General features: G+C 38.7%; 2 protein-coding genes across 5 annotated transcripts in view; one reads left to right on the top strand and one right to left on the bottom strand.

Annotated features, from left to right (window-relative positions):
- Nucleotides 1-980, bottom strand: part of arhgap44a (Rho GTPase activating protein 44a) — a 31,182-nt gene extending 30,202 nt beyond the window's left edge. For 3 of the 4 annotated variants that reach the window (XM_028041604.1, XM_028041603.1, XM_028041605.1), the window contains exon 1: nt 648-980. In XM_028041604.1, coding sequence (XP_027897405.1) covers nt 648-700 — 53 coding nt within the window. In that variant the 5' untranslated portion in view covers nt 701-980. The remainder of the gene's footprint in view (nt 1-647) is intronic. The other variant, XM_028041606.1, reaches the window with a different exon arrangement.
- An 11,238-nt stretch (nt 981-12,218) lies between these two features.
- Nucleotides 12,219-23,625, top strand: hs3st3b1a (heparan sulfate (glucosamine) 3-O-sulfotransferase 3B1a). The gene is made up of 2 exons (XM_028043071.1): nt 12,219-13,030; nt 21,874-23,625. The coding sequence occupies exons 1-2, from the start codon at nt 12,537-12,539 to the stop codon at nt 22,490-22,492; spliced, it is 1,113 nt and encodes a 370-aa protein (XP_027898872.1). The 5' UTR covers nt 12,219-12,536; the 3' UTR covers nt 22,493-23,625.
- The last annotated feature ends 699 nt before the right edge of the window (nt 23,626-24,324 follow it).

The following is a 24,324-nucleotide window of genomic DNA, read 5'->3' on the forward strand; positions in this document are numbered from 1 at the left end:
TGGAACATGGATATTCTAAAGGAGCATTAGAAAAGGTGTTGCCCGCGTCTACCAGAGCAGATGATCCACGCTTAGGTGTTTCCCTCCTCACAGCTGATTTTGCTGCGTAAAGACAACATTGCGCCTTTTCTCCCCCCCCCCATCCCCCTTCCTTCACGTCGCAGCCCTCATCCCATCCATCGGAATCACGTTCACCTATTGACAGGTTCGGTGACAGGCAGAATCTTTAAGCACAGCATAATCCTCTCAATATGATTTTCGCAACGATTCAGAGTTGATACCTTGCTTTAAGAACGGGGATGTATCGGTGAGGCTGACTGCGCTCCTGCGACTGTCTATTTTTAATGTCTTTCAGTGGGCAGGTTGGAGCTACTGGGGCAATGCGCCTACACGCTGCCTATGCAGTAGCATATACCATTGGACATTACGCATAGCAACACTGGCGTTGTTTTGAACACGGGGTTTACTTTTGCACCTCACAATTAGTTATCAATTATCCACAAGCAGGCTGCATAAGTGCACGCATAAAATAATTACATCCTATTTGCCTGGATTTGATTAAAATCCTAACGGGGCCATAAAGAGGAGGGTCTCTTTTCAATTTCACTTGGCCCGGCGACAAAAGCGCACTGAGAGGCTTTGCTTACCTTCCCACCGTTTGGTTGGCGAGCTGTCGCATTCGATTGAACTGCTTCTTCATCTTGTATTTTCTGCGTTAACACCTATGTGAGGAAATATTCCGCATTATTTCTCTCAGCGCGTCGGTCCGTCCTCCAAAGAGGCGCAGTACAAAATCCTCTCTTCCATATCTCCCGTCCGTCATTGCAAACAGCCGAGCGCGAAATCGGACGCCACAGTTACATCTTTTTTGATGATATATTTATATATTCCCCCCCCCCCCACATCAATATTTGCCCTGCTGCCTGCGCAGGGATGCTGGAGCAATTCACGGTGGGCACACACACACACACACACAGGCTGAGGGCGACAGCAGTGACAAGAAGCGGCTGCGCAGCAATGCCTTATGGGAAATGTAGTAGAGAGTCCCTCCAAATGAGCTGCTCTACTAATCGCTCGGTTTATAGAAAAGTTAAGTTTTTAAAACATTTGCATGATTATATTAGGTACCTTTGAAATATATACAAGTTCACAAATGCTAAACCACCGCATACACATATAATGAGTTTGATAGATTTGTTGTGGTTTTACCATTTCAACCAATGTGGGAAGTAGTTTTGTTATCTCACATCTTTATAAAATCAGGGTTGTATTACCAAAAAGCAAAACAAAACAAAAACCTCTGTTTTATTTTGACCGAACCTGGATAGCAGCTCCATCTAGTGGCATTTACTTGCTAATGCAGATGCTCAGAATAAAACTCTTTTCAGCTCATCGGTGGTGAATTGTACTGAAGATAGTATGTTTTAAAATATTTTTAGAGCGACTGATATGTCGTTCTAACAATGAGACGTTGTGTGTCAACGAAATTTATTAAGAAAAATAAATGTTAAGGAAAAAAAATTTTGACCCAATGTTAATTTTACAGCTTTTAAAAATTCTTTATTTTATTTTAATAGCATTTTTTGTGCGCTGCTTTTCTGCAAACTGTCCAGAAGAGGGCAGTCGTCATTTGTTTTTAAACCACAAAACTCATCACTACAATGAAAATCTTCAACGTCAGTGACAAAGAATAGCTTTTTAGGTGGGAACTTTCTGACTATTTAATACATCTTTAATATCTATAATTTTATTCATATAACAAGTCACACTGACCTTCTGGGATAATCTTACCTTACGACTAGAAAGGCAAGCAAGGAAAAACAGATCTGTATGTCTGTGTCTGTGTTATTAATGCAAACATCTATCTATAAAAATGTCGATCAAAAAATCAGTCACTTCAAAATGTCATAACAAAACTGCAGCTGATTTCATCACGTATCAGTTTGTGTATATAATTTACTTCCATTGCCATAAAATGCTTCTTTCTATAATGTTAATCACAGTTTCAAGTTATTTATATATCCTTTTCAAAGTGAACACTAATGACTATTACCCTATCTGTATTATTAGAAGAGCTGGAATCGGGATGAAACAAGAAATGTTTTGGTCATGCCTATTTAACACAATGTGCTGCTGTCTGAACTGTGATCAGGACAGAGGGCTTACAAACCCAATTCAGAGGCAATACCCTCTAGGTCAGTGTCATGAGGTCATCATGGACCAACAGGTGGGCTGCACACTGAAGCCATAAGGTTTCAAGGGCCTCCGGGGGGTAAATGATACAGAGCAATGACTGTTTCTGCCCTCATTAATCTCCTAAAGCTGGAAATTGAGAGGGGCAGGGGAAACCTTCAGCCTTGATCTCAACCTCTGGACCCTGTCAGATCATTTGTTTTCATTAGTCCCCACTCAGATGAACTGGTCAGTCCCAGTCAAGATACTCACCCTGCCCCCTTAAGTAGGGAGGATTTCTGCAAATATCTCCTATTCAACCAATCCCAACTTCTGAAACTTAAAGCTCCAGTCCAGACTGTCGCAAAGGACACTTCTAAATCATTAAAGGGGTGATCCTTGTCCATGCTCTGCAGCATCAATTGTTTGCCTTTTGGTACGAAGACAGCAAACACTAACCTTAAGTTATGCTAAAAGACAATGTTGATTTACATTTTAACACAGCAGTTGGAGCAAAGCTCTGATGTTCATGAGCTGTTTGCTCCACACTACTAGAAAATATTGCATCACGGGTCTTTATCTGTTTGCTTTTGACACTAGCTTGAATGACTGTGTTCCTTGTTCTCTAATGTTTCTTCGCTGGGGAGCTGGGGGCTAATTGGATTCCAATTTGCCTAATGAAGCCCAGGTCATAGCCTCTTCCAGTGACCCTTGGCTACTACTGATATGACATATGGGATACGGCTGTCGGTCACTGTCCTCAGCCCGTAACCCGTATGTTTTTCTTGGCTTTTCTTTACAACAACATGTAGCTCTGTAGTTTGTTTGGTCATGATGGTGCACGCTAGTCCTGCTCAAAACAAACAAAGGTGCGGAGCTGGGAAAGACCTAATGGGACAATGTGAGCTCAGGTTAAAAGTTGCAAATTCCAACAAAAGGAAGATTGGTGGGGTGGTCACCTCTTGCTTGTGTTTTATCTTCAAACACATAGCATCATATTACCCTGATCAATCAGTTTAAGGGCAAGGTGGGAGTTAAGACAAGCCTTTGGTCTGTCATCTAAGAGAAGTGTGACATATTAATCAAGGAGGCCTGAGCTGGAGAACTTGAAAACCCGTCATTCAATAAATCATTAATGCAACCTTTTTACATTTTGTTATGAAACCAGCACACACTTCAGACATGAAGTTGTGCACAACCATGAAGTGGAAGAAAAATAATACATGTTTGGTTATGTAAAAATAAGTATGACACATGTCTATATTCATCCAAATAGCTACTCTCCCTCAAGATGTAGAACCGCCCAGTAAAATACACTGAAGTTTGATGTTGTAATGTGACAAAATGTGCAAAAGTTCAAGAGGTATGGATACTATGCAAATTTTAAGTAATTTCTTAAAATATTCTTGTTTCTCACAGACTCACTTTGTAAAACAAAGTTCACCAGAGGCATTAACAACAAGAACCTTTCAGTTGTGTCTGAGAGCTGAAACCAGACATGTAGAGTCTGAGTCTTTTTAAAGGGTTATCTGGAGCCAACATACGTCCCAGCAAGCCCAACTTCAGTCCTAATTTAAACAATTGTGACATCTGAGGGACAGAGGTACACTAGGGACTGTTTTAACGTGCATCAAGTGGCACAAAATGATGGTTATCACAAACACCTTTCAGACACACTAAATGCATGTCTGCTTGCAAACGGAGCTCAAATTTAAAGGCTGAAACTGGGTATTAAACACTGGGATGGTGTAGAAGTAAACAAACAAGACAATTAACCAAAGGACAGAGAAAAGCCCCGCTTTAGACCAAGGAGGAGACTTTGTTGGTTTTCGTGTTAAGATTCATGGATTCTAATTTTACAGTAAAGTGATGATGCGATTTGACAGAATGGTGCTGACATCAGCTATTGAGGTGTTATCTTTCACAGGACAGAACTCAGATGTTTCAAGATATAACTATGCTGTGATAGATAATGACTGTGTCTAGGCACGAGTTACCTTTAAAGCCATATGAGGAAAAAAACAGAAAGATTGTCAACAATGTTCCCAAATCTTTCACAAAGTTTCTTATCAACGTTTTCCAATTAAATCAGGCTGCAGGGCATTTATGATAATGTATGAGAACTCAGACTACAAACATATAACCCACAAACCAATAGCAACTAAAAGTGTTAAAACTGTAAAGATTATTGGAGTGTATGCATGATTAAAAATTGAAAACACTGTAATGATTTGGATTTGTTGTATGCTCAAACTGACAACTAAACCTCTCATTCTGATGACTGAAGTGACAGTTATAACTTTTCAATATCATGCAAAGAAACTTGATTATGTTTTACCATCGTACTGTCATTAAAATGCCTCATATTTCATTGCAGTGACATGTTTTTGCCTCTGGCTGTCTCTTTGATGCCACAAGACTTATTATAATACAAAGTTTCTGGCATGCTACTGCCCCCTCTTTTGAAAGACAATTTGGAGACTGTTTGTTGGGGTGTGGCAGGCTGAATCTGTTAAGATGGAAGTTGATGCATGTATAAACTTGCATGCACATTGAATAAATGCAGGGTTTGGCTTGGAGAAGACTGAATTCAGAGCAAATGCCACCTATGTCTGAGTATCCATGCATGGAGATTTGTAGAAGTTTTGAACTTTTATATTTATAACTTTGTCTGATGTCTCTCTTACCCAAATCTGTCATCTTTGATGTTGAGTTCCCTCAAACATTTCCAGGATGTTTCCTTTATTTGTGCTGATTTAAAACCTTGAGACGCACAGTTCGATAAACAATATTTTTGCAATTTAAACTGAGATGCAGGGCATTGGTTGATTTAGTATTTGTTTTACTGTTTTATGTTGAACAGGAGAAGCAGATGGGCTTTATGATAGTAAATAAGTGAATAGGTTTGGATTTCTCATCATTGCACCAAAAGCAGTTTCTGTTTGAAGCATTATTATGAAACAGTTGTTTCTGCATAAAAGTAAAAAAACAACAAATCTTGGCTTTAACAAACCGAGGACTTAAACAAAATAATTTACCACTCAGTTCATACCACAGTGATGACAAATAGCTCTAGTAAAGTCAGCAGTCGGACTATCAGTGGTTTCAGGTAAGGACATGCATTTCTTTTGATGTTTTAGTCTTTGTGCTTCCTCTGTCAGCAGTAAATCTCTGCCAACATACACAAACTGCTTCATTAATTTAATGACTTTAGAAATTTTGATACGTCAAATGGACCTCTTTGAGTTAATTGGAGGTACACACACACACACACAAACACACACTTCTGTTTTGTAGCTTTTTAGAGATCTATAAACATTACTTTAAGAAAGACGGAATCCATTAGCTCCACATTCTTATATTGTTGCAGGTGTAAGTCCAAAAAAAAAATAGCCTTGTACCGAAATGTCTTCCTGCAGATTGCTCACACATGCACACCCACGCACACCGGACATTTGATATGAGACCAACATTTGGAAACTACGGCCTTGAGGCAGCTTTGGCATTTCATTGATGTGAAAGGCAGATTGACCTCAGATGCTCAAGGATTTATGATGCAAGCTGAGCAACCTGAGGGACCAGCCAGATCCGTGATGCGGTGGCAGCCACTTGCAATGGAAAGATTTACACTCAAGATGTTGCCTGCATGCTTTTGATAGCTTGTAAACTATCAAGAAAAGGAAAAAGTAAAGATAGTGTTTTCTTGCACAGACCTTTAAGGCTGTATCTTGTTTCATTTGTTACAGTCTGATCCTTGAGCAACAAGAGACGGTTCTGCCAAAAGGACAGTTAAAAAGTCCACAAACTGATTATTTTCAGAACTTCACTATTAACGTCTTTGGGGCAATTCCTTTTTTTTTGTTGCCATACACCAGTAATAGTTGTGTTATACAACTTAGATGCTCACTTTAAATGATAAAACTTGATGTAAAATTCATAAAGTAGTGATTTATTCAAAAATCCAGTGAATCCAATGTTGTTTCCATTGGCGTCAAAGAGTTCCCCCATGCTTTGCTGAGTCTGCCGCAGAGGATCACTATGAAAACTAATGTTTTTCTGGACATAAATTCCAGCAAAGATGAACTGGTCTTTCATGGATTTGTTTTTGCAAACACTGAGCCCAATAATCAGCCTCTTTTCCTGTGCAGGAATGCGGGAGGCATCACCCTCTGTGGAAGAGCTTAAGTGATGGACTGACCTTATTTTTCTCAACCCTGAGCTGAACTCCATTAAGAGCTGCCTGAAGTCTGTAATTTTACAGACAGCCTCTTATCATGTTTGTCTTGTTTCCTCCTCAGGGGGTTGACGACTTGCCCACAAACCAGCTTTGCTTCATTCCAGCTGCGCGGGCCCTCTGCAGAAAGCACAATCAACAGACAGGACAACTGTGTGACTGAAACGGAATTAAATGTAAATTCTTCTTTGTATTTTTGTTATCAGTGCTATTCAAGGATCTGTTTCATGTTCCGGGAGTAATTTCTGATTTATTTAAGTGGACAACTTAGAAATGTCTTGAAGTCTGTGATTGCATGCATACTGAGTTTTGAGATAATTGCTTTTGCAACTCTGAGATTGCAAAGAGTGTTGACTAAGGCTACGCTGGTCCAGTTATTCAGATACATTTGACACTTATATAAACACAACATGTTTTTCTCTAACTTTTGGAAATTAAATCAAATTGAACGTTTCATGTTTCTGACTTTTATTAATATTCTGGCTTCAGCTTACTCACCTAAAATTGGAAATATTTAATCTGATTCAATGTCAGACAGTGAAAAATATGTCTTTTTATAGAGTGTGTGTAAATATGGGCTTTTAACTGTATTCTCCTGTAGTTGTGCATATTTCGTATTTTTGGCTTCATGCCTTTTTTTTTTTTTGACACATCCCAGTTATAAAGTCACAACTGGATATAATGATCACATTCCCTCGGACTTCCCCTGATTGACCTTGTCAGAATCTTCCTTTGGTGACTCAGAACCCCTGAGGCTCTGGGAACACGCAGTCTCCTCACTGTAGCCCAGATGAGAGGGACCCTGTTCCAGTCTGACAGCTGCCAAGGCTCCCATTTACGGCTATCAGCAGCATGGAGTTGGACAGTGGCTGCTGCTCAGCACCTTGAGATTTTGAACTGGGTGCTACGCATGAAGAAACTTTAGATACAGCGGCGTTTGACCAAGTTTTCTCAAGGTTGTCTAATCTGGACAGATGGGAAAAGAGGAATGAGGGATGAAGCACGAGAAGAATGTTGAAACAAAAGCACCAGGAAGGAGAAACGGTGGGAATGTGCCGAAAGATGCATCTTTTTAAGGTCCTCCACACAGACATGCTGCAGTGGGAAATTTTTCTTGGCCACAGTCCTGTTTTCAGTCCTGAGCTCAGAATACAGCTGATCTGCTGCGTTTTTCTGCTGTGAAATAAATACTGGCTTAGGATAAAGATCAAATGATTATTATTATTACACTACTGCATATTAATCTTTGTTGTATTTTTGAAACCCAGTAATGAAAGATAACAATAAAATTATTGCATGTTTTTTTTTTTGTGGCTGTCAGCAGGTTAAACCCTCTTCCTGGCTCTGATTGGTTGTTTCTGACTAAGTGGTTTATTTCTGTAGACGATAGTAGGACCACAGGGAGACGACAGAGGAGCTCGATCTGCTCAAGACATAGTGACAGTTTCAGCAAATATGTAAAAGACATATTTTTTTTTCTTTATAAAAGTTACCTGCTGCAACTTGAACACATCCTTTATATTAAACAGTCTTGACATCATGCTGTCGTGATGCTGTTCCAAAATTCACAAATGTTCTACAGACATAATATTAAGACTTGTTACTGTAGTCAGAGTAAAAGGTGATCCAACAAGAATTTACACCACATTTTATGTGTAGAACAATTATGTGTTAAAGCCATATATCCTCGTTTTTCTACTTCACCATTACTCACTAATTTTGTTGGTTCTACTGCAAAGCAATAAAACTCTCATGGGCGACATCAGAAAAAAATGGAAAATTTCCTGAGTTATGAATACTTTTGCAAGGCACTGTTGAGACAGAACAGGAAAAAAAAAATATAGACAGCGAGTAAATAACTCCCTTCAAAGCATTTCAGTTAGACTCATAAAAATGTTGAGAGAGGCCATTGTTGTTTTTTTCACTTTTTATAGGCAGAAGCGTCCAATTTAACCTAAAATAGACATGAAAATGGGGTGATAAAGTTGCGCCATAACAGACACTCCAACCTTGAGAGTGAACCTGTGAACCATCTGGATGCTGCAAAAATAAGATTCGAGCAAACACATCAAGAGTCCACAAGCTACTCATGAAGCTACTTTGGTGAGAAACCAGGGGAAAAAACCCCCCAGAAAAATATGTCGTTTAGTAAATGTTTGCCAGCAAGCAAAATCTGAGTTTTATGCAACACATGTTTTCATTTGGATAGACGAGTACATTAAAGCCAAACAACACTGTGCCAGATCAGGATGTAAATCATCATTCCCAAATGGATGCTTCTTCCAGTAACCTGTAAAAGAGTTGAGAGCATAAACATTGTGTAAGACTTAGCAAAGCCAGAAAATAAGCCACTTTGAGCTTTCTAACCTGCCAAATGGCTTTGTTGATATCCAGAGGGATAAGACTTTTTCCAAAGGATCAAGAAAGGAAATCCGCTCAGGCTGCATTCATTCCTTGAGAGAAGATAAGATGGTCTGCAGCAGGACTCTGGAGCATTTATAGGCATCTTAAATGGCTTTAGCTGGAGCTCAAGACCTTGATGGAGGGCTAATGTAGACAGAACAGCGTTGATCTGTCTCTCAGCTCACCTAATAACCCTGTCATTAGGTTCAAGGCTTTGCGTGTGTAAGGCTCAGTCCCTGCTGTTGTTTGCATTTGTTTAGTCTTTCTGTGACAGAGCACAGGATGAGATCATCCATCCTCTTTACCCCTTTAACTGGTTCTGATCTCCTACATCTGGAGGCCTCTGCTGCAGTGCAGCGTGAGGACTGTTTATGCTTGTTTGCATATTTGACTATATGTTCTAGTCAGAAGTTACAGCATATCTTAACTGCTCACGCAGCAGCTCACAGGAACACAGATGGCTTTCATTTTCACCTGCCTTCCTTTTTAGTCACACAACTGCTGGAGTGCTGAGAATTTAATGTGGAATGCATAATGACGAGAAAAGATGAGAAGAAAGATCATGTATGAGCAAACATCCTTGTGCAAGTAGTTCACACCAACATTCCTGAATATTTTGATGCAACATGCATCAAAATATTCAAGTTGTGCATTGGCTAACACAAAAGGGTGAGGTTATTTGTTTATGTTACATAGTGCAGCAGACAACACACACTAGTGTCTACAACGACAGGATCAGTGTGTCCAGCTCCAGGGCCTTTATTTGACTGTCTGGCTTTTATGTATGAGCTAAGTGCTGTTTATGTCATCTGTTTATGCTCCTCAGGTGCTGCATGTTGAAAGGGTTCAGTGTGTGTAATTTTAGTGTGTGTGTAATCTCAGTCAAAGTCAAGCACTTCCTGTAGTGTTGGCTTCTCCTCAGCCCTTGTGTGATGATGCAGAGAAATTTCTGTGATGGGTCAAAAAAAAGAAGAAATGTGCTATACACAATAATTTTCAATCGTTTTTTACAAATAAAATTCTGGTAAGTGTCATGACATTACCATTTTTGGGTTTGTGTGTATAACAACATTTAAACACTGCTTTCTTTTTAATCACATATCTTTGCAAAATTGCTCAATGGGTTTCATCTTAATACGAAAGAAACCTTCAGAAAGATGAGTCCATATCCTATGCAGATTTTGAAAACAACTCAGTGGCTCATTTTTATGTACAGGAGAACTAAAATAAATAAATCAAATAATAAATAAAAAATATGCATTTATTCAATTAAATTGCAAAATACTTTTCTTGTGTATAAAGCAGTATTAAAAAAATGGGAAAATAATTATTGGTTCAAAATAATTATTGTTTGAACCAGCGTGTTTTAGTCACATTTCAATAAAAATATTTTTCATTATCTGTTAATGACGTCGCTATTAAAACTATTAAACACAGTAGATTGTGGCAAATCTTGTCAGATCTCTGGGCTAAGTGTTTTAGTCTGAGTTTGCATTAAACACTAACTGTTTTGTATATTGTGACAAAATTACATCTCCATTCACTAAAACAAATTTAAATTAGTCTTTTTGTTGTGTTTTCTAGTCTTTTTCTTTTATTTTGAGGTTAATTTGAAATAAAGAGTTAAGAACCAAGATTGTGCTGACTGAAAAAATCTCAGTGGGTAAAGCAATTCTTTGGACTTGATCATATAATACAACTTGTGTGCAGGGTAGAAAGGTTCCTTTAAAAAGTTCTCTGGGTCTTACAAATTCGTAGATGCAGGCTTTTCTCTTTGCAGGTTATCTGTGTTCATGCACTGCCTAAAAGCAACTATTAGGCTTGCAAAAGACACACACACACCTACACACAGTAGTATGTCATGTATAGTAACGTCTGACATAGATGCGATAAGAGACTTAGAAGGAGGGGGCAGGGTAGTTTCTGGTGGAACTGTGAGTGACATGGCAGCTCTGGGGTAATCCTGCTAATCCTCTGCCAGCTCAGGGGTGCAGAGGGACCGGAGGCCTTTGACCCTGCTCCAAAAGGAGGTGTTAACATAGATGCACCCGCCAAACATTTCTGGTGTCATCTGAAGAAAATTCAAAGCGAACATCCTCAACTTTGCTGTAAATTGCATGTCCACAGCCTCTATGGGTAAATGATAAACCTTTGTAGATACCTGGTAATCAGCTGATAACGTTTGTTTTTGTTGAACTGCGTGTCCACATTTGGGAAAATCACTAGAGCAATCTCCGATAATGTCGCGCCCAGCTCCCTCTGACCCAGTCAAACAGCCATCGTACTCTGCTGCGTGACGTTACCAAACAGCTGATGCGTGGCACCTTTTTACTGTGTCACGTTGCTCTCAGCAGATATCAGATCATTAAATTCCAATTAACCTCAGGTCATTGTAGAAACATAATCTAAATAGCAATAACCAGTGATAGGCACTGAGATAATACTCATTGTTGGAAGTGTTTTAAATAGCTTATAATTTACTTGTTTACTACATATTTTTCATAAGCAGCCAGTGGTAATGGTTTTCAAATGCATCATAAAGGTGAAGTGAAACAAAATATTGGTAATTTAATATTAAACACAAATTTAAAAAATGAAATAAGACAAATAGTATGATTTCCTATAGGTAGCAACTGTATACAAGGTGAAAATGAACCTTAACTCTCTCCATGAAGACAGAGAAATCGTGACATTTTATAATAGTTTAAAATAATTTTTATAATTAGCTTTAAAGAATACTATATAATCAATATCGCGCTATAAGCAATATTTTCAGCTGTACTTTGTATACCCCATCAAACATTAAAAAGTTGAAGAGGATTTAGCAGAAGCAACAGTCTGTCCTGTTTAAGATAAAAACAATAAATGGAAATCCAAGTACTTTACTTAGACTAACTTTGTAATCCTGTATACATCGTGACATTATATGTTAAAACCCAGTACTCACTATTCATCTGCTGCTATTTGTCTTTGCATCAAGCAGATATAATCAGGCAAAGACAGTAAGGCAGAAGTAAAAAATTAACATTCATCTTTCAAAATAAAATAAGAACCTATTGCACATAAATTTTAACTCTAAAAGCTGAGTAAATTTATTTAGCATAAGGTGCTAGCATTATTATTATAGTATTATTAAGGTGTCAATTTCTTTTAAATATTTGTATTAGAGTTTTTTGTATTATTATTTAATTAATTACTTTAATTATAACATTAAAGTCACAGTTGAACGAGTCCCTGAAACAGATAACTGTTGGAAGGCAATGTTTTTCCAATAATGATTTTTAATTAATTGTTAAATCTCATGTTGGGGTGCTTTTACTTTGATAGGTCGCACAGGAAACGATTTTACGTCTCATTCTCTTACATTTGATGCAGCTGATAATTAGTGCCTCTCCGGTTGAGCGCTCATACATTGAGAACAAGTGATGAGAGATAAACTACTTTGCGCTCAAGGTGCCGCTCAACTGGTGATATCCTGAATGTTTGTTTTCGCATATTTGGAAGGGAAAAAAGTAAGGAAGAAAAAGACCCAACGTGTATCTTCTCGGGGCATGTTTAAAGAAAAAGGCCCATCTACCACACGTTTTCCCCATTTTTCTTTCTTTCCATTTTGAGCATAAATTGTGATTGGACAAAATATCGTGCAGGATTTCAACCGCGTCAAAGGAGTGGGGCTGCGACACCAAGATGCCTTAAAGCTGGAGTTTAACTTTTCCACGGAGTTCCTATGGAATATAGTCCATTTTTACACATCTTACATGTTGTGCCATCATCCCACGTGAGGAATAAACTATTTGTTTTCTGCATCATGTTGTCCCTCTGGGTCTACATGATATATTGCTGCGTTGGCTACTGCTCTACAGTCCCAAACCTGACGTACAGCCCGGCGAGGAGACACGAGAATGACGCTGCGACTGACAATCGAGACTCATCTCTGGGAGCGTCCAGGGACCTACTGAATAACGAGAATGAGTTGGACAGCAGGGGAGACGAGTGGAACGAAGTAAGAAGCGAGACTAAGGCGGTGGATGATAACGCCATGTCAGGTTTTCTTAATGAGACGGAGAGCAAAAAGTTGCCCCAAGCTATTATCATCGGGGTGAAGAAAGGAGGGACCCGGGCGCTGCTGGAGTTTCTGCGGCTGCATCCAGACATCAGGGCGGTGGGAGCAGAGCCGCACTTCTTCGACCGCAACTACGACAAGGGACTAGAGTGGTACAGGTACATATTAGTAGTAATATTATTATTATTATTAGCACTAGACTTATTATGCCACAAGATTTAAATAAAGTCCAGACACAAGTTTTCAGTGACTGGACGGGTATATTCGAACACCTTTTAAGGGAAAGAGATGTTTGTATAGCGTTTTACAAGGAGACAGAAGCAGAAGTAAAGAAAATTAAAATAAATAGACCACAAAAAGAAAGCAAAATCCAACCATCACGTGATCAGAAAGATAGGTTAATTAAACCAAGACGTGAAATAAGCTGAAAAGACTATCTTGGAATTTGATGAATAAGCTCTAGAAAACGATTATGTTTTTTGGACTTCCATGTTGGAGACAGTTGATTAAAGTGGTGAGGAACATAGAAATAAAAGTCTATCTCTCCTTGCTTCTAGTTCTCCGTTATCCTGAGACAAACAGGGAGTCAGCGGTGATTTAAGGACTAGTGCGAAATGCTATCTTGTATTGGTCAGGAACCTGACAGCTGCATTTTGGATGTCCTGCAGCTGCTTGTTTGATTACCAAGGTATTTGCATTTTCTCAAATCTTTAGCCTCTTTGAGTCTAATTTAGCACTGACTAATAAACCATCCAGTTATGCATGCATAAAAAAAAGGAATAGCATCTGTTTTTCTGCATTCAGGAAGGAACTCATTAAAAGCAAAGAGAAATTGACTTATAGTGACAGTAATGGTCTGTGATCATGTGATGACATAGAAGTATAAAGCTGAGCCATAAAATGCATGAAAACGCATAAAATGGTTTAAAAAAATGATGCAGTACAATATTTTAGTAATCTTAGTTTTAGATAGTGAATTAAAGTTGACCAAAGGAGTCTTGAAGAACCCCACATGTGGTATTTGTTCAGTCAGATTCGTAATTACCAAATGATACAATAGTAGGTTTCTATTTCTTCCCCTTTTTCTTACCATCCATCTTAAATTTTAGCCTGTAACTCTAACTGAGAGAAGAATCAGAGAAGTTGTACAATGTCATTCTTGAGTGTATCTAATTCAAGAAGTCAAAGGGTATTAATGAAGCTTCAGTAATTTCTCTAGATCTCTAATCCAAGGAACATTTTTCTGGAATCTGCAGTTGCTTGCATGTTCTGCACTGTGTAATGCAACATATTTATTCCCTGTCATGGCAACGGGTGTCCTTGTGCTGCATTTCAGTGTGCAGACTCTTGGCTAACTGCAAAGAGCTCAGTGAAAATAATTATATTTCTGAAAATTGTTGATGAAACATGTATACAAAATGTTCCCAGAAATGGTCTGGCCTTACACCAGAGCAGCCACATTGTTATTAAGAAATAATCAAAGACGCAGTTGTCTCAGGTGATTGAGCTGAGGGATCAAAAGGCAGTGTCAAAGGATCTAGACACTGTTTCAAAGCTGGCTCCATACAGCTACAATGGGGGAAGTGAAGCTTTGTTCAAGGAACTTCGCGCTTAAGCTCCTTTAAGAATTTCCGGTTTTGGACATTTGCAGCGTGTGAAAAGTGACTCCTTTTCTTCACCTATGCTGCTGGCTGGGCATCCAGAATAGATTGGAAACATCCATAGTATAAACACCTATCTTCTAACAGTTGTTTTCATATTCATGGCATTTGTAGATGCCATGTGTAAAATTCAAACATTTTGTCACCTTTTTGGAATCAATCACTTTTAGCATCTGCTTTTTATCTGCAAATAATAACTATAGCTACACTATTGTTGTCCGCCAGTCAAACAGTATGAGTGTACTTGTAGATGCCAAATAGGACAAGCGATTTTATAGTTTTGTCTATGCTGCAGCGGATCCTCTGCCTCATCTGTTGTAGTTCTTATCGCCAGGAGGCTGGCATAATAGAAAGACAAATTTGGGGCTTTGCTCTATCTTATTGTGTAGAGTTCATTAATTTCATAATCGAAATAACTTTATTTTGTATACCGTAGAAAATATTATTAATCTAAAACAACATTTAATAAAATCATGCTGTACTGACTAACAATGACGCATTGTGGTATTTTTACCTAAGGTTATGAAATCACTAAAATCTCACAAATTAACCATCTTATAAGAAACTATATAGAAAAGACTCACTGCTGTCTTTAAGGTTGAGTCCCTCATCTTGAAGTTCTATGTCCCCTTTGGTCAGTAATATGGAAACCCCACAACGATGTCTAGTGATTTGTTCCCCGACATGTTTCACTTTGTTGCCCCCCAGACTATTGATAAGGAATCTCTTGGGGAGAGGAGCTGTCTGTTGGGTGGGCTTGTCGGCTCCGACGGTGGGATTGAGTTGTGTCTGCTGTTGGCAGCCCTCTATGTCCATCCTCCTTGGAGCCCCACACAGAGGATGGGCCCTCACACAGCAGGACGCCATTCACACTCTAAACTGTTTTCACCCTTTGGAAGAAAAACAGAAGCAGATAGGCAATTGTGCACGCTTACTAACACAGGAGCGGAGGACTCAACTCCCAAAAGCCGTGGGAACGGCTCCCTCTGGCGCCCCCTCCTTTTCTCATCAATGGGATAACTTCCTCCTATGTATCTTTTTTTGGACAGATTAACTACTCATTTAGTGAACCAAGTCTTAGATCAGGCTCCTCTGGGCTTTATACAGTAGATGTGACTTAATTGCTGTAATCATGTTTTTCCTCTTGAGACTCCAAAAAAAGAACAAAGAGAAGCTTTCTTGCAAATTCACTAAGGGTGTCAAAAGAAGATGGCCTAATCCTCCTCTGAGCCCCAGGGGAGCTTAGTGCAGGCCAGTGGCAGATAGAGGGCAGTAAATTTAAACAGAGCCTTTTCTTACTGCTGCGCTATGGTGATCAAGGAAAAGGGGATGCTGGAGGACCCCTGAGGACTGCATTAACCCTGACAATAAAGGAGCAGACAATTAGTGTGAAACATGTTTTCTCTGCCTTCACTTTGTATGCAAATGTGTTCAGAAGGGTGAAAGTGTCCTTTGACGAAGCCCAGTAGGAGTTCATCAGAAAGAAGCAGTCATTGGAACCTGCCCCTCCAAAAAAAAAATTCTCAAAAGCTTTTTAGTCTCAAAGTTGACTTTCAGAAAACAGTGTTTGAAGAGCTGGACTTCCCAAAAGCAGGTTAGTTGTAGTCCAGGAGGTTTTTTTTTGCTTACTTGACTATTTCAGCTAAAACGATTAAGATGAACTGATTCAAAGTAATGCATCAGCATCACACTGACATGAAAATAATGGGAACAGCATTATAATGAGATGCTTTAAAGTAGCAATTCACACAGTAAGGTTTCAGATCCACTAGTTTTTACTGTTCAAACAAAATTTAGATATATTTTAGGAGCATTCTTAAAATATGTGATCTACGTCATCAGTAGAGATGCACCAGTTAGATGTTACTCATTGAAACTGTCAGGTTTTCCCTTGATTGACTAAAAAAATATTTTTCCCCAATTCACGAAATGCATAGCAACTAAAAACAAAATCATTCAGAATAATTTCTCTTTTTCGTCTGATAATAAGAATGAAAATAGGTAAAAATTGGACCTTTAAGAAAACAGGAAATCTGTAAGAGCCTTATTGGTGCATCTTCAATTGTTATTTCTGGTAAAGTAACACTTCTCCCTCTGATTTCAAAGACTTCACTGGAAATTTGTGGCTTCAACCCCTCTGGGCTCTGTCTTGAAGCGATTTGTCAAACTGCTGCACTTATTGCTGCACTCTGGAAAAAAAACTGAAACAAAGCAAGCTTTCTCCATTATGTCCCCTTGAGTTCTTCACTTCTCCATGTCAGGCCTTTGTGGAGTCTTCAGAGAAAATGGGTCTCTAGTTTCTGTCTGTCTCCCTCGCTGCACAGAACGTCAGAGCATCTTGAGAAAGCGGCAGCTCACTTAAGCCATCCCTGTTGTGCTTGTTTGAAGCCTTGCTTTGCCCTGAGCTGATCCTTTCACAGACCTGTATGTATCCTCGGGGAATTACTTAATGGTTCCAAACCACTCCGTAAGTCGAAAATGCACATGCAAAAACTGCAATTCATCTCTGTAACAGTTCCAACAAGAGGCATTTTGGAAAAAACTATGACGTACAATACAGATCTTTACAATTTTAGCTAAAGGTTTTTTGTTCTAGTCTTTCAGTCAATCGTAATGCATTTACAGAACCAAGCAATGCTATCTGAAATGATTCAATGTGATACTTCAAGCAGTATTTTAGTGTTTTCGTCTTTTGAGTCATCCCAAGCTCAGTAACAAAGACTTGCAGACTGTTGTTTTTCTTAATACATCAGCTTGACATTTTTGCCAGACCATAGGAAATGTGTTGTCCAGTGGTGGTTTTTGATATGGATTTAGGACAGTTGCCTACTGCATCAGAAAAAAGGCCATGCAAGCACTAGACCAAAAAATCTACATGTAGTATACATTTTTGTGGATATATGATAGAAATGTTTTCTGAAAGTCCGTGTGCATAAAATAGTTTACTCACTGATAGTCATGCAACAATCAATCAGTCAGGGATGACCAGCGATTGGCTGGTAAAATGGTGAAGAGGAATCATTTAAAGAGTCAAAATGACACCCTTCACCTGCCTCCCTTTTTCTGTAAACACATTAGGAGCATATACTTAGACACATTTTTTTTTTCTTGAGATGTGGGAGGCAAATCTTGATGTATAAATGGTAATTATTTCACAATGATTTTTATAGCTGGATTCATTACTCCTAATTATTGCTACATTTACTTTAAATGTATTTAATTAACTATAGGCTTTGGCAAATAGAGGCTTTATAATAAATCATTTGTGATAAATCATATTCTTTATCAAACAGCAATATTTGATAAAAGATCAAAGTGTTTTTTTTTTATTCAAATAGATAATTGATGATGATGGAATCAATAAATAGACATATATGATATGTATTGAAATACAGCAATTTCTTTATTATCGTGGATCTCAATATTAATGTTCATATCAAGCAATAAATGCTTCATATTTCAAGATTTTTGTGTTTATTGTTATCTCTTCTGACTGGCCATAGAAATTAAACACATTCTTCATTGGAATGAAAGAATACAAAAAACTAATTTAGCGATGTGGCACTTTGAATTTAATCCATTAAACTCAGCAGAGTCATTGCTTTTCAGTGAGAATGTGACTTCATATATTCGACTTCAAAAGTAGTGCATTAACATGCTTGTTCTTCCTCAGTCTGAATGCTGCACAATTAATCAAAAGGCAGAAATAAAGTAAAAGCAGGATGGGAACATTTTCCATGTTTCTCTTTATGCTCTACCTCAGTACCAAAGTAGCAGAAGTGGAGGTGTTGGTTTACATTACAAAACTTGCAATAGTTTTGCGCACATTTGAAGCTTTAAGCTTTATGATGACTTAACATGTAATTATCTAAATTTTCTTTGAGAACAACAACAACAACATTTAAAAGTAAATAAATTCCAGGATTCTAATTTGTTTTTCCAGGATGACCTATGTACTCATTGTTCTCCTTCTTCCGCTTTTTATGTCTTTGTTTCCATGTGGCCTTTAGCTACCGACAGTAATAGCAGAGGCTGGAAAAAAAATACACTTCTCTATCTTTGCTGTTCTGGAACACTTCAATGCCAGTAAGAAGGCCATTTCAGTAAGGTGTGATGAAGATGCCTTTCAGTACCTGATAAGACTGGCTGCAGTGTCCAGAGGATGGTACTCCTCAAGACGTAATCCCTTTCTGTCTGGGCATTTTCTCACAGTAAAATAGTATGATTATTCCAAGTGGCTGCATACCACCACTTCTTGCCTTGCCTTTGAGAAGAGAGACGATTCCAACAGTAGCCTGATCCTTCACAGAGCAGCAGGGTAGGATAAGAATGTGCAAAAGCAGGAGATGATAGGGGAGCGTTTTATGGTGTTGCCCTTTGTCTCTAAAAAGATGGAACACAGATGTCACTTAGAGCAAGTTAAGATGAATCCAGCACATAAAGGAGAACGCTGCTAGTTTTGATCTTATTCAGGTAATTAGTGCTTCATCGAGCTGACAAAAGCATAAAGCTGCATGCACTGACGTCGTAAATTCCTACCTTTGAACCTGCTTCCTGATAAACAGGAATGTAAACAACACTCATTTTATCTCTCCAGCAGCTTTTTATAAATGGACACACCTGAATGTCTGGGAGCCAAAATAAAGACAACGGTGCACTACACTTGAAGGTTATGTCTAAAGGAAGGAAGGAAAAAGTAAAGGCATTGTCCGGAATGACAGCTTAGCTTCAGTGTTAGTGAGAAACCTGTTTCTAAACATCTTTTCTTTACTTATGCTGTTTCTCATTTCTCTCCTGTTTTTGTTAGTCCTTTTGTCTACCTTTTTCAAGAGCCCTCACTACCCTCTTGTGCCTTCATCTTAATTTGTGACAAGTCTAGAAGATTTTTCATTGGTAAAAAACATTCAAAGCTTACAGTAATTCCTCTTCCCCTGTTTTGAAAGTTCAAAAATTGTGAATTTATTTGGGAAAACTGATCTCTTTTATTATATAACAATAATGATCAACTTTTGTCCGATTTCCTCATTGCCGATCTCAAAACATCGTTATCCCAGCTTGCCCAGTCAGAGATGTTGTCGTGTTTTGCAGCAAAATTAGTACTCGTTGTACTTTTCACATTCTTTGTTCGTGCCATTGACTATAAGGTTTTAGCGTCCCTTTGGCTTCAGAAAAGGCCTGTAGCGACATGTGTTTCCAAGAGAGGCAGAAGATAATTGCAGATGGTTCTGATAGAGTTGTGTGTGTCACTTGTACCTGTTACCTTGATTAGGCTTGTGGGGTTTTCAACACAAACAGTGGTTACCAAGGCTCTGCGGAGAAGGGAACATAGCTATTGTCTACATATAATGGTAATCTGTCCACACACAATTTCAGTCTTATGTACATCATCAGAATAAAATGCCTGACCATATTTATAAAGTAATTGGTGAAGCTAAGGAATCTAAGGGACACTGTACCAACTGTTCAGCATTGTGGTGGTAGTCTCTCGCTCCCAGTAGTGAAACTTTTGTTAAATGTTACGACAAGATATTGACCCAAATCACACATGAAAACAGTTTTGTAACAGCTTAAAGTGGACTAACATAGACCTGACCATGACAAAAAGCATATTGTTTCTTCTCAACCTACTAATGGACATGTAGAAGGTGCATGTATATATCTGAGCCACCGCCTGTATAATGTAACTTTGACTTTGTGCATAAATGAGACAATTCACAATGAATATAAAATTGCACACTCAAAATTTGTGTTAAAATATTTGAAGTTGATAAATTGTTTGCTTAACAAACTCAAAATAAGACAATTGTAATGCATCTTTCAAACCTTTAGGTTGATATGACATTCATGACTGCATGTGCACATCATCACAAAATCCCTTCACACCATTATTTATCAATTTTAATATTTGCATTCAACTTATAATGGAAATTTATATTCTCTCAAGCTTACCGTGTGCATATGAAACAATAGGTGGATTTCATGTCATCATCCCTTTGAGTTTAGGGGGAAATAATAAAAAATGCAATACCAAGATAATCAATCAGTTTTTCTCTCTTACCCACAAAATCACATAGACAATTTTTTTTGTTTTTCCACCACATACTCATACATTTTTTAGATAAAAACTACTGGGTTTGGAGAGGAGTATTGAAACTCAGGGCGTGCATACCAACAGATGTTTGGAAATTATGGTAATCAAGTTAATGACATGGCTCCTCCGTTTTCCTGTTGCTTCATTTAAATCAAGCACTAACAATCACAATCTTGGAATACTGTATATATGAGAATTTATATTTTTGCCTGCTGTGAAGCCTATGAGGTATGTTGGGAGCCAATACTGGTGAAGTCAAAACTTTCCATTAAATATTCTGCACACACCACTTAGCATAAGACATCCGTCGAATCAGCGTGAGCCACCATTCTGTAATGAAGGCCTGCGGGAAGTAAGGTTTGTGGTTGGGGGAATGAAGAAACTAAATGATCATCTCTTATCGTTCCAGTACAATGCACCTGTACCTAGCATGTTTTATTCTTTGTACAACCTGTGCAGCTAATTTCTTTCTGCTTGCCCTTGTGAATTACTCACAAACCATTGACTCTAAGCACAGTGGCCACCCATCCTTTTCTCCTTCTCTCTAGAGACCAACCAGCCACCCAGTTTGCCAGGAAGGCGCTCCAATAGTCTTTAATACTCTTGCTTGTGAGATTTAGTCCTAATCCCCTTTTGGTCACTTTAGCCATTATCCTGTCAGGGCTGCAGTTAACAGGCTTTAGCTATGACTAACATGAGCTGTCTTTGACCAAAGATTGGCAATTTTAAGTATAGACTTAATTATTTTCTGCATTTTCTTCAAAGGAATGCAAAAGTTTGTCATAAAAGATGTACAAAGCATGCTGCCTTTTCTTAGTTGGGCTAATGTCAGTTTTAATAAATGTAGGGAGTCTTTCATAATCAACTTTTAAGACAGAATGTAGCTCTTAAAATAGAAAAAATAAAAAGAGATAAGTGGAGGTCGAACACATCTTCAACTTCAAATTGTGTTTGTAGGGAATCACTTATGACTGACAAGACTGCTTCTCTTCTTGGCACTTTCTGTCTCTTTATGTACATTCAAAGACTCGGTTAATGCTACTAATGACGTCAGCAATTGTCATCTTGATGATGATAGCTCTGGTGAGGCAGCATTTTTAAAGCCTGACACAAAGCGACTGTGTCAACGCTAATCTTGTCTTCATCTGGTTTTGCACTTTGTTTGAATTAGTTGATGGTGTTGAACAAAACCCACGGAGAGTTTTGTTGAAAAGAGTAGGTCTTTGACATTCTTTGTTTCGTTTTTCAGGGAACTGATGCCCAAGTCGTCAGAGGACCAGTTGACCATGGAGAAGACTCCCAGCTACTTTGTCACAAGGGAAGTCCCGTCACGGCTCTACTCCATGTCTAAAGACACCAAACTGATCGTTGTTGTACGAAATCCTGTCACCCGAGCCATCTCGGACTATACCCAAACCCGCTCCAAGAAGCCGGACATCCCCTCCTTTGAGAGCCTCACTTTTAAGAATATATCAGCAGGTCTGATTGACACCACATGGAGCGCTGTTCAGATCGGCATGTACGCCAGACACCTTGAACGGTGGCTCCAATTCTTCCCCATGGAGCAGTTGCTGTTTGTTAGTGGAGAGCGTCTCATTACCGACCCTGCGGGTGAGATGGCTCGTGTTCAGGACTTCCTTAGACTTCGGAGGGTGGTCACGGAGAAGTATTTCCACTTTAACCCAACAAAAGGATTCCCTTGCCTTAAAAGACCAGAGTTGAACACCAAGCCACACTGCCTGGGAAAAACCAAAGGCAGGACCCATCCGAATATTGACCCGCAGGTTGTGAGGACTTTAAGGGATTTCTATAAACCCTTCAATAGGAAGTTTTACAAGATGACTGGTCACAACTTTGGCTGGGATTAAGCAAGATACGACAGACTAATGCTGGTTCTTTGTCTGTGTTTTTTTAATAATCATTCAGGACATATTGTGATACAGTGTATGTACAGTATTTAGCTGTGTGTAAAAAGTTCAGAAGTCTATTTTATAATAATTTATTGTTAAGATATTAAGTCACAAAGCTGCCTGATCAGTTTATTCGTGTTTTCAAGTCCCATGGGGTGTTTTTTTCCAGAAGCACAGGTATTTTAAGGTATTTTCAACCTAAACGTTTTTTGCCTTTTGTTTCACCCTAATCAGATTAGGATTCAGCTCCCCAACAAACTGGTAATATCCCCTTAACATTAGCCTGACCCTCAGAGGACTGTGCACCCACTTAGGTGGGTTGATATAGACCTCAGCTGATCCTGTGCAACTTGCCAGGTGGATCAATACAGTAATAGGTCCTCATCACGTCAATTAGGCCTGAGTGATGGCATCTCCTTGATCTTGTGTGTCTCATTATAACATCTGTCTATCAGTAGCACGATGCTTTTGGTTGAGCCGTAAGCCAAAGTCAAGTTGATATAAAATTATATGACAGTTTTTTGTAACTTTATTATCTTATTATATTTATCCAAAAGGGAGTCCAGGCACAACACCATGGGGGATATTATCATCAGTTTTTCATGAAATTGCTCCTCAGTTTTTATAATGCCTAAACACAAGATTATTTTATGAGAAAAGCCATACAGCTCAGTTACATGTATTGATCAGTACTGAAACTGCTGGGATTGATTGCTCTGCGCAGCTTTTTTTACTGCAGTGTGTTAATTATGCACTGTTCCCATAAAAAAAACGAGCATCTCTTTCTCAACCTTCAGTGACACCTGACAGGATTTAATATATACCCTGCTACTTCTGAGGTTTCTCTGTTAACTTTGGTTTTATGGCTGAGTTTTATTCAGCCTCAATTGACATGCCTTTGTTAGCTTTTTTTGGCATCAGCCAGTATTCACTATTCACAATCTGCAGCCATGTGGGAAAGGCACTATTTTTGCTGTATGGACTGATTTACAACACAAACACTGAAATCAAACAGTTTCAAATGAGATCTTGATGCAAATCTACAGTCATGTGGGTTTTATGAAGTAGAAAATAAATCTTTTTTGCCAGTATACTTTGTCATGTTTTTATGTGTGATGTTTCAAAATGGGGCCTTTGTTAAATTTGCTGTGTTGCTAATGGGCTATCCTCTTAATACCTGTTTACATTGCTGGAACCCTGCAGGGAAAAGCAGACTGCTGTGTCTAATTTACCATCTTGCACATTATTTTGCTAATTAGGAGAGTGCTTTTAACTACTTTTTAGCTGTTTCAGCCTCCCACTGCTGCCACTGGAAGGATGTTGTTGCCATGACCCCAACAAACAATAAAAGTGTCAAGTTTCCCTTCTGGAGAGCAAGGAGATATTACAAAACACTTTATGCCTCTTGGTGACACTTAACTTTGCACAATAATATTGTGTCAGTCAGCCATGTCCTTTAACACTAATAACCTCTAAGGAGATGCTGACAAGCATAGTATTTGCTTTGATCTCACAACTATTTTGTCTTGTAATACACTCCGACATTTTTTATTTTTAGGAGTCTTGTGTTTTCTGAGGCTTGCTTTGAGCAAGTGCTTTCCATCGTGAAGAGCTGATGCTATAAGAAGATATGAATCAGCTTTCTCTGTTAATCTTTATTTAACTCCCAGTCATAACACCTTCATTTACCTGAGATTGCCAAAGGTGATGAAACCAGTCTCCCTGGTGTCAGGCAGGCTGTCTGATCACCCAGGAAGCATCTCCCTTTGCAATTAAATGGATGGAGGAGG

Source organism: Xiphophorus couchianus, chromosome 16, assembly GCF_001444195.1.
Source record: "Xiphophorus couchianus chromosome 16, X_couchianus-1.0, whole genome shotgun sequence".
Taxonomy (NCBI): Eukaryota; Metazoa; Chordata; class Actinopteri; order Cyprinodontiformes; family Poeciliidae; genus Xiphophorus; species Xiphophorus couchianus.

Coding starts and splice junctions, on each gene's coding strand:
- hs3st3b1a (XM_028043071.1), top strand. CDS start 12,537: ATGGAATATAGTCCATTTTTACACATCTTACATGTTGTGCCATCATCC. Junction 13,031..21,873: donor AAGGGACTAGAGTGGTACAG/GTACATATTAGT, acceptor TTCGTTTTTCAG/GGAACTGATGCCCAAGTCGT.